The sequence below is a fragment of the Coturnix japonica genome, chromosome 3 (assembly GCF_001577835.2).
Source record: "Coturnix japonica isolate 7356 chromosome 3, Coturnix japonica 2.1, whole genome shotgun sequence".
NCBI lineage: Eukaryota > Metazoa > Chordata > Aves > Galliformes > Phasianidae > Coturnix > Coturnix japonica.
This window is the reverse complement of record NC_029518.1, coordinates 13,532,051-13,541,891: the sequence shown is the minus strand read 5'-3', so window position 1 is coordinate 13,541,891 and position 9,841 is coordinate 13,532,051. Positions and strand designations below refer to the sequence as shown.

Here is a 9,841-nt window from a genome sequence, read left to right as displayed (position 1 = left end):
TGCTGTTTCGCGCATGCGCGCTCTGGGTGTGCGGAGCGGGGCGTTGCCGCTCCGTGTCCCCCCATAACAACCGCTTCCTCCGCCGGACACGGCGCCCGTGACGTCGGCAGCGTTTCCGCTCGCCTCGCGCCCGACCCGCTTCCCTTCCTGCCCTTCCTGCCGCCGGAGCCCGCGCCGCGCTCAGAGCAGAGGGAAGCAGCAGCCGCCGCTCCGCAGACACCATGGTAGGAGCCGCTCCCACAGCGCCGTGAGCCGAGCGGGGCGCACTGAGGGGCGGCTGGAGCCGCGGTGCCGTGCCGCAGCCCTTCCCTGCCCGCAGCCGGCGGGGCCTCGGGGCTCGAGTTGGCCGCGCTCCGTTCTCCTTCATTCCTGCCCCCTCCTCCCCACACACCCCGCCATGAGGCGATGGGGCCGGATGGGGCCGCCCTCTCCTCATCGCGCCCCCCACCAGCTCCCAGCCCCCCTCACAAGGCGAGGGCCATGGCGGGGCTGGGGGAAGGAGGGAAGGAAGGAGGGAAGGAGGGCATGGCGGCGTGGGGGAGAGCGATGCGCGCTCCTGGTGCCGCAGGGCGCGGCCACGGGGGGGAGGGGCTGTGAGGGGGGAGGGGAGGCGGCGCCCCCTCACGGCTCCGTGTGGCGGCAGGAAGCGCGGGGCCGCATCCGGCTCGGGCCGGGAGCCATCTTCCCGCACAGCGGGGCCACGGGCCTGGCCTAGAAAACGGCGGCGGGAGGGAGGGAGGGAGGGAGGGCCGAGGAGCTGCTGGAGCGGGGACACGGCTCCGTTCGGCGGGGAACAAAAGGAAGGAGCAGGGGGCGGCTCAGGAGGTGCTGCCCGTCTGGCTTCCTATGGAGCAGCTGAAGCTTATGGCAGCCCTCAGCACGCGGCACAGCCCAGGGGAGGTGCAGGGGGAGCTGCTAAAGCTCTGCCGAGACCTGCAGCTCCTGTTTAAAGCAGGCGTGTCTGAACAAGCCGGCTGCTACCTCTGCACTACGCAAACCTGCTTTGAAACGACTGCTCCATGTGCCAGGCTTCCTCTTGATTCAGAAGCAGGCGATTCCCAAGTTGGCCGAAACACGTATTTCTCGTAGCTGTCTCCTTTTTGGAACAAGCTTTAGGGTTGTTTTTTTGTTCCTTTTTATTTGCTTTTAGGTGCTTTCTTGTTGCAGCAAATGAACTTGCTTTTAGGCAGCGTAGGCCTTCTGCCAAAGTACAGTGATAGCAGCAGGAGGGCATCGCTGGGTATCAAAAGAACATTGGAATTCCTGCTTTTATGTGTCTTGCCATAAGGCTTAGAGTCTTTGGTGCTGGATTAAATGGTTTCACAGTCCTCGGAGGACCGTGCAAATTATTTTCCTTGCTTGTTAGTCAATAGTATTCCCAAATCTGTGTAACTAAGAGCTGTGTGTGCCTCGTGGATGAGAAGACAGCCTCCCGATGCTTGGTTGGGTGGGTGCCTGGTGTGTTTCTACCCCTGCTGCTGGGGTATTACTAGTTCTATCAGGGAGCAAGGCTTGATCTCATGCAGGAGAGCTATGGTTAGGTAGAGCTATTCAGAGCTGCTTGAGAGCTTCACACTTGCCCAACACCAGCCATCTCCGGGACAAATAACTTGTTAGTAAGTGTCAGGGTTGCCCAGGGAAGACTTTCAGAAGCTGTTTTTAAGGGTGAATGTTACATAGCCATGGGATTGTGGAGGGCCGCATGACCATTCCTGCAGACACTTGGCTCATAAGGTCTGATTTTTGTGCTGAGTGTGTTCCTAAGAAGCTTTGCTTTCCTGCAGGAGTCTCATTGCACTCCAGCTTAGAGCCGCATTACCTCAGAAACGTGTGTTTCAACGCAGGAATGAGAGCTTTTCCAAATTGCTGCCCCTCTAGTGGCTGCCGCGCTTCCTGTGTTATTGGAAGCGTGGCTGGGATCACCTTTCGCACTGGGGGTTGCCTGTTCTGCCTGCCTCAGTAAATACCAGGAGCCAATTTCATGGTGGTTGGGAGAAGGTGATGATTTCCTCTGGCTGAAAGGTGAGGAAGTAACCTCCAGGAATGCAGTGGATACATTCTCTTGTCTTTCTGTGGCAGCTCTCCTTGTCTAGTCGAAACCTTTCTTATTGTCAGGAAAAAGAGGCTGAATGGGGTTTTGTTTCCCTTTCCCACATCATTCCCTCATAAGAGAGATCAAATAATGCAAAATAAAATAAAAGCCTTGAGTCAGGCTGGCAAGATGTGCCTACAAGTGGAATGCAAATAGCGCTGTTCTTCTTGCTGCTTTATGGTGTGTAAATAATGGCCTCTTACACAACAGCAATAAAAAAAAAGCAGTTATGTTTCCTATCGTGCTTCAGATCTGAACTAAAGCCTGGATGTTTTCAGATGTGTGTTCTGCCTTGTGGAAGTGTGGGTGTCCGTCTGGCTGCTGCTAGTGGGGGCAGTGGGCCAGCGTTGGGCTCAGGAGGGCACTGCTGTAGCTGTGCTGGCCTGCTCTGCAGGATGAACTCACAGCAGCTGCTCCACGTGTTGCTTCCTTCCCTGCTCTGGAAAGCAGAAGTGCTGCTATTAAATAGGCTTTCTTGAGCGCTGTGCTAACGGATGAGGGGCAAAGCAGTAGTTAAGATCCATACATCTGTAACCACCTTGTTTTGGGGCATCTTGCTGACCACAGCTGGCAGCTTTAGCTGACACCTTTTCGTGCCTGCTGTGGAATCGATGTTCTCCCAGTGGGCTCAGTGCAGCCAGGCTGCACAAGCCTCCCTGCCTGCTGGGTGCTCATAGTTCTCCCTTCAGGTCTCAGCCCTGGCAACATCCCAGAGCTGCGTGGCACTGTAAGGAACAGCTTTGCACAGTCTCCTGTCCTGGAGCACTCGGGTGGTGATGGTTCTAGCTGCAGACGTGTGCCATGACACATCAGTGAGTCAGATGAAGGCGCCACATGGTAGCACACACAGTGCTGGCAATGAAGGGGATTCAGAAGGTGGTTGGGAGGGATGGTTTGCCAGGGCTGGGGAAAACAAGATGCTTGTATAAGAAACCCAGAACCAAATATGTGGCGGTGGTGTGACTAATAAACATGGGCGCAGTGTTGTCAGATCTCTGCCTTTGCAGTTAAAGCAGCCGTGCTGCAGTGTATTCTTGGTATCAATACTGGAAAAATTGATGGTGCTTTTCCAAGAGGAAGAAGTTTCCACTTGAGTAGCTGTGGATGGTCCGTGCTGATGTACACAATGTGTGCACAGGGCTCCCAAACAAAAGGAGGCAAGAACTGGTTCTTGAAACGCCTGAGCTGTTATCTACAGAAACATGACAAAGGAAGTCTGCAGCATGAAATTGGCATGCACCTAAAAACAGGTTTAATCTGTCAGGCTTCTCGGGAGACAAAGTAAGTCATTAAAGCTGTCTGTCTTACTGCTGACCAAGGAGCAGAAACTTGGAGGTGAAGGATGTTAAAGATTCAGGAGATGCTGGCATTCACTGTAGTACCTAATGAAATCCAGTGCATCCGAGTCCTGGTCCAGTGCAGCCGTGCTGCAGCTCAGACTATTGAGGATCTGGTAGGTGTCTTGCTTGAAATCTCAGAGGAGAAATTTGTATTATTCTTCAGCCTTTCCCCTCCATTTTCTCACCCTGCTCAGATGAAATTCCAGCTGCAGAGCACTTTGTGATGAAGGCAAACTATTGGGAGCTGTTAGCGGAGCCAGCTGGAGCCAGCCATTGCAGTCAGAGGCCTGAGAGACAGAAGGCTCTCTCTTCAGCTGTGCTATTTGGGGACAGCATTCTCTCTCTCTCTCTCTCTCTCACAGGCTTCTGCAGCGCTTTGCACTTGAGGCAGGAACGGCAGCTTTGTGAAGGGAATAAGAGCCGCTGTGTTACTGCAGTGCATGCTGACAAGGCATTTAATGCAACCATTACCTCATGTGCCTACAGCCGGCTGTGTGGAAATACAATGGGGCAGTGGTGTGAGGGCTCGGCAGTAACGTAGGTGGAGGTGCAGCCCACAAGGCGTGCTGCTCTGGCCATGGTTGCAAGAAAGCATGGGGGGAGAACTCTTTGTTAAATCCCTTGGGGAAATTTGCACATTTAGGGAGTGCAAGCAAGAATCTGCAGCCTTATCGTCATTTCTTTCCATCTGATAACAGGGTGGCTTGCCTCCTCCTTGCTGCTTTGGTGAGGTTACCTGGCCCTGACACCCATGGAACAACCTGGCTGTTTGCCTGTGTCCTGAGAAAGGGTTAAAATTAATGTTGTGTGTATTCAGGGATTGCAACCAAATGCAGCCAGCCGATGGCCTCGTGTCCCACCAGTACCTGCCATGCACTGCTCAGCCACCCGTGTGTGCTGTCTGAGTTGGATAATTGCTTTCCTATTGAAAAGGAACAGAAGCAAGTTATCTGGTCTCAGCTATGCAGCGTTCTGGCCACCACGCCTGAAAAAATAATGAATGTGCTGTATTGAATCCTCTGAGCAGCGTAATACTGGGCCAGAGAGAATCCAGGCTAACAAATAAGTGCTTATGCTGCCATAACTGGCAGCAGGTGGAGGCTTCTCAGCAGCTGGTTTTCAGGACGAGTCAGCAGAGACATGGTTAAATTACCACTTGGGAGCGTGGCGTTTCTCTGTGTTCCAGTGGCCTTCACAGTCATCTGTCCTGTTGCTGCCCTACCCCCAATGGCTGTGGCCAAGTTACAGCAAAAGCCACCTAGGGTTGAGGTTTTTCCTTTTTAGGTATGTTTGGGGAAGCCATCAGAATTGGTCGGAGCCCGGGGCTGGAGGGGGAGCCCTTTTGTTGCAACACACTGCCTTCCTGGAAGCAGTTGTGCTGGGATTTTATGGGCTCATTTCAAGCCCTCACTGACACAGCTATATTGTTTGCTCAGAGTGAAAGAATCTATGCTGTCCCTGGCAGGTCAACCTCTGTATTGGTTCAGAGGTTGTATGATATGTTACGAAGAAGAGCTGCACCAGCTATTAACGCTTTACTTGAGAAAATGAAGACAAAAGATGCAGTTCTTACTGTTGCCCTTCAGATTCTGCTCAGTGCCAGTGGTCAGCTGCAGATGAACAGTGGGTTTGGAGTTTCCAGACCAAGTGCTCTCAATGTTTTTGGAATCTGAAGCAACTTGCCAGCCGTGTTCAATTCCTTTATAAGGAAATAACTTGTCTCCCAGCTTGGAGAAATGTTTCTGGCTGTGCATCTCCTCCTGCCTGCATAGTTTGCATCTACTTGCAGCTCCATTGCTGATGCTTTCTTCCGGCCCTATGCTCAGTAGTAATGCCTTCTTTCAGAGCTGATTTCTTGGTAACAGAGGTCGATACGGAGGGACTAGTGATCATGGAGCAAAGATCAAGTGCTGATAAAGGCGGAGATGGTTGATACCAACTCCTTTTATGGCATTACCGGGCTGTGCTGGGTCAGACTTTGTGCATCTTCTGTGTAAACTCCTCAGCTTTTTGCAGGTTTAAAAGCTGAGCCTTAAAGCTCTTGTCAGCTGCTGAGGTGCCATTAGCTTGAAAGACAAATCTCGTAGAAAGGAGTGGAAAAATGGCTGTCAGGAGTTCACAGAGGATCAGCCCGTAGTGGATGATGCAATAGTGTTAGTTGCTGTTTGCGTTATTAGGGCAACCCTGCATTATTTCCAGTCCTCACAGAGAGCTTGCTGCCTACACCAAGCACAGCGATGCAGAGACAGGAAGAAAGAGGCATTTATTTCTCATTAGCTCCCAGCCACGCTCTCACAACGGTGCAGTCCATTGTACAGACGAGGTGATACAGGAGTACGTCAGTTCACATTGATGTTTGCACTGCTGCTTGTCTTTATCCTGGAATGAGCTTTCTCTGCTTACTTTCCTTGTGCTGTTGGAGACATGCAGCAGGGTGGCTGCCTGCCAGGCAGCTGAGGCACAGCAACTTCCTCCTGTTCTGTGGGCCTGCTCTTCTCAGAGCAAATGCAGAGTGCTGTGATTTGGTGTCCCCTGCACACAATGAATCCATAGGGCACATTTTTGCGGGCTGAGCTGAAGGGAAACCAAAACAAGGAACAACCTTTAGTCTTTTTCCGTTGGTATCTCTCACATGATGCTGTACCTGCCTGCTTAGTAGTGCTGACTGCGCTCAGAGTGATGACGTGTGGCAGTTTGCACAGAGGGAGGAGGGTGACTTTCCAGTATCTGACTCGCTGTATCTGAGGATAATGTGCTTTTGGAAGCCCCAGAAGCAGCATGGGAAGAGGCTATATTAGGAAGGAGTCTCGCTGTTTACATGGCATGCTGTGGTTTAACAGATTGATGAGTGTTGGGCAGGCTCTGGTTTGCTGTTTACTGCTCTGACTGGGATGTTTTTCCAGCAGCGTGGCTCCCCATATTTGCAGTATTCTCTATCTGAGTGCTGTCTTTAACCTCTCAAACTTCATTTCATTCTGAGTGTAAAACACAACTATAAATACTGTGTTACTGCTGAGTAACCAGAACTTCTCACCAAACTTGCAGGGTGAAGGGGGGGGTGAAGAAATCCTTTTAAAGGCAGCCTGCTTTAAACACTGGGAGAGGAAATGCTGGGAAATCGAGAATTTTTGCAGTTAGAATTGCAGGGTCTGCCTTTAAAACACTGAACTGAGAACGACTTCAGAAGGTTGTTTTGTTGATGGCTGAGAACTGTATTCCAGTGCCCGCACATTATCTCTCTTGACTTCTAAACCAAACCCAGTCGATAAGCGTGGGTTTGACAGCCTTGTACCTCTGTTCCTGAAGCTGGTGGCAAAGAGGCAAGAAGTGACCAGGAAACTGAATAGAAGTGACCCGAGTTCATTCAGTTGTCTGCCTGTCCTGAGATGGCTAATGAAGCCAAGCTGCTGTAACGTCAAAGGATTTGCCACAACTGAATCTCAGAGGACAAGGGGTGGACATAAATGTGGAACTACCCTGACAGCACTGTTCTAATATAAGTAGGATTGTGCCTTGTTCAGAATAGTTTTGGTTTGGCAACTTACTGTAGGCGGCATTGAGGCTCCGGATTCTTTACTTGAGAAGGGCCTGCAGCTCTCCTGTCTAGACTCTGAGGCTGTCGGCGACTATCACGAGTGTTGCTTGTCTTCTAGCCTCATCTTGGAGGCACTGTAGGGATGTAGTTGATAATATACTCAGTGGTAACCCTATGGGTCTTTGCTCTGATCTTTGCAGGCATCTGGAGTACAAGTTGCCGATGAAGTATGCCGTATCTTCTACGACATGAAAGTGCGGAAATGCTCTACGCCTGAGGAGGTGAAGAAGAGGAAGAAGGCCGTCATCTTCTGCCTCAGTCCAGACAAAAAGTGCATTATCGTGGAAGAAGGCAAAGAGATTCTAGTGGGAGACGTTGGTGTGACGGTTACTGACCCTTTCAAGCACTTTGTGCAGATGCTTCCCGAGAAGGATTGCCGTTATGCCTTGTATGATGCGAGTTTCGAGACCAAGGAATCCAAAAAAGAAGAGCTGATGTTCTTCTTGTGGTAAGCACTCTTCATCACTCGCTTGTTCCTACCACGAGGCCTGAGCTGTGCTGAGGCCTATGAGCGTTTGTTTTGTCTATGGGAGGTTTGAAATGTGCTGGACAGCGTGATACTTGTATTGTGAGCCATTAGAATTCCCTTTGTTTATAATCAGTGGCATGCTGTTTGTCTTGTTGCTGGATGATAAATGCTGCTAATTGCACTATCTTCATGTATTCCATTAGGGCACCAGAACAAGCACCTCTCAAAAGTAAGATGATCTATGCAAGCTCCAAGGATGCAATCAAAAAGAAGTTCCAAGGTATGTAGTGCAGCTCACACTCCTGGCTGCCCTCTAAAACGCTCACACTGCAAGGCTTAACCATTCTCTAATTGGCTTTTTTCTTTGAGATGCGGTGAGATGAGAATTTAACCATGTGAAATGCCCTGTGACAGAGCTGAAACAAGCTCTGGCTGAAGCCAAACTTCAAATGCCTGACTCGAGGCATTAGAGGCACTAGAACCGTGCTCAGAACTAGAGCGGGCTTGGCAGTGTACAAGAGTGTCTGCCATGCAGAGCAACTAGCTTACACCATGCAGCCTATACACATCACATTCTTGTTAATACTGCCCTGTATTTTGTGTAGCACTGTCTCTGTGGCAGAGGACTTTTCAGCTTTGTATCTGTTGAACTGCAGAATCAAGTAACAGTAACTGTGCTGTACTGGTAAATAATGGCTGGCTTGATTTAGAGATGCAATTGCAGTCGCTCCTTTCAAAGGCATTGCATCTCTGAGTGGAGAAGCAAAGTGATGTTCATCCTGTCAGGCACCAATGACCAAAGCCTTAACCTTGCTGCAGCATTCTAGAGTTTCATTCTGAATAAATGATTGTGATGGCTCCCAGCCAGGTAGCCGTGCCCCCTTCAGTTCTTTGTGCCATGCTGGACTGGAGTGTGTAATACTGATGGGAGCGGTGCATGGCAGCACCATTCTTCACAGTATGGCTCAGCAGTGAATTGGAGCTGGTCAGGGATAACATACTGTGCTGAGCACACGTGAGGGCTGAAAAAGAAACACTGTGCTTTCTCTGCTTTTCTCAGTATAAAGCAGGGCTGGGCCTGGCTCCCTTGTCTCCAGAACAGAAACCACTCTTAATTCTACGTACCAGCAAATCTCTACAGCATGTCCCACTTCGATTCTGTCAGCTGTCTCAGTGCCTGCATTCAGCAGCTCCCTCAGTTGACATATTCGGGGTAACAATAGAAGTGAGACTGTTTCACTCACAGGTTGATTTGCCATGAGAAGCTGACAGTCTGAGCACTGATAGTAGTGAAAAGCTTCTCCCTGATACACGTATTGATTTGTGATGTGTAGCCAGATGTCCCTGTGATATACTGGGGGTGGGGGGGAACCCAAATTCCTTAGTTTTCCTTAGCAAAGGCAGGACTTCACAGCTTGAGTGACCATTCTGCCTCTCCTAATATTACTACTAACTGTGCTTCTCTGGTTGATTGCCAGCGTATTGAAATACTGCATTATTGAGTGTTTTGCATCTTTTTTTTAGGCATAAAGCATGAATGCCAAGCAAATGGGCCAGAGGACCTCAATCGAGCTTGTATTGCTGAGAAGCTAGGAGGCTCCCTAGTCGTAGCTTTTGAAGGAAGTCCCGTGTAGATGTCATACAGTGCCACAACTCTACAAGCATTCCATGTTTTAATATATCAGTCATGTAAAGCAACCATTCTAGGCAAGGGTTTCACTAACTGTAGGGAAGCTGTCTTGTAGAATAAAGTAGATTTTGGAGATGTAGCTCGTATGTAAAAAATGACCTTAAATAAATCAAATTAAGGATTTATCTTGGTGTATGAATATTCGCATTGGTTGTCTATCCCAGTACTATCCCCGATGAATTAACACTAAAGGTCTCCAAGGATTCTGATTCAGCATCATGGGATGAAGGGGGGGAGGGGGGTGATGAGAACAATCTGGTTCCTGTTCTTTTCTAAATTAAAATGAACAAAATGATCAGTCTTTCTGAGGCTGCTGGCCAAATTTGCCAAACTCAAAACGTTCCCCTCGAATGCAAGACTTGAAAGCTGTAGTTAAAGTTAGGCACCTCAACAGAGCTCAATTCTTAGTGCTTGCAGTTGCACAGCGTTACTAATAAGGGTTAATTAGGAGGTTCAAATAGAGATTAAGGTAGGCACGCTTTCCTGGAGAAAGTCCTAATCATTCCTGTAAACTCGCTGTGCAGTAATCTTTAAAGGTCTGCTTGTTCCTACAGGTTAACATTGGTTATGAAGTGTCTTGAGGTCTCCTCCAAGGCCGAACGATTCTATTAAAACGGCTTTTCTTTTGGCATAGGTGAACTTAGAGCTACCTTTA

The 9,841-nt window shown here is 49.7% G+C and overlaps 1 protein-coding gene across 1 annotated transcript; it reads left to right on the top strand.

The window, feature by feature from the left end:
* Window positions 1-12: 12 nt before the first annotated feature.
* On the top strand, window positions 13-9,325 carry DSTN (destrin, actin depolymerizing factor). The gene is made up of 4 exons (XM_015857039.1): window positions 13-224; window positions 7,168-7,475; window positions 7,700-7,776; window positions 9,021-9,325. The coding sequence occupies exons 1-4, from the start codon at window positions 222-224 to the stop codon at window positions 9,128-9,130; spliced, it is 498 nt and encodes a 165-aa protein (XP_015712525.1). The 5' UTR covers window positions 13-221; the 3' UTR covers window positions 9,131-9,325.
* Window positions 9,326-9,841: the final 516 nt, after the last annotated feature.

Coding starts and splice junctions, on each gene's coding strand:
- DSTN (XM_015857039.1), top strand. Junction 7,476..7,699: donor GAGCTGATGTTCTTCTTGTG/GTAAGCACTCTT, acceptor GTATTCCATTAG/GGCACCAGAACAAGCACCTC. Junction 7,777..9,020: donor AATCAAAAAGAAGTTCCAAG/GTATGTAGTGCA, acceptor TCTTTTTTTTAG/GCATAAAGCATGAATGCCAA.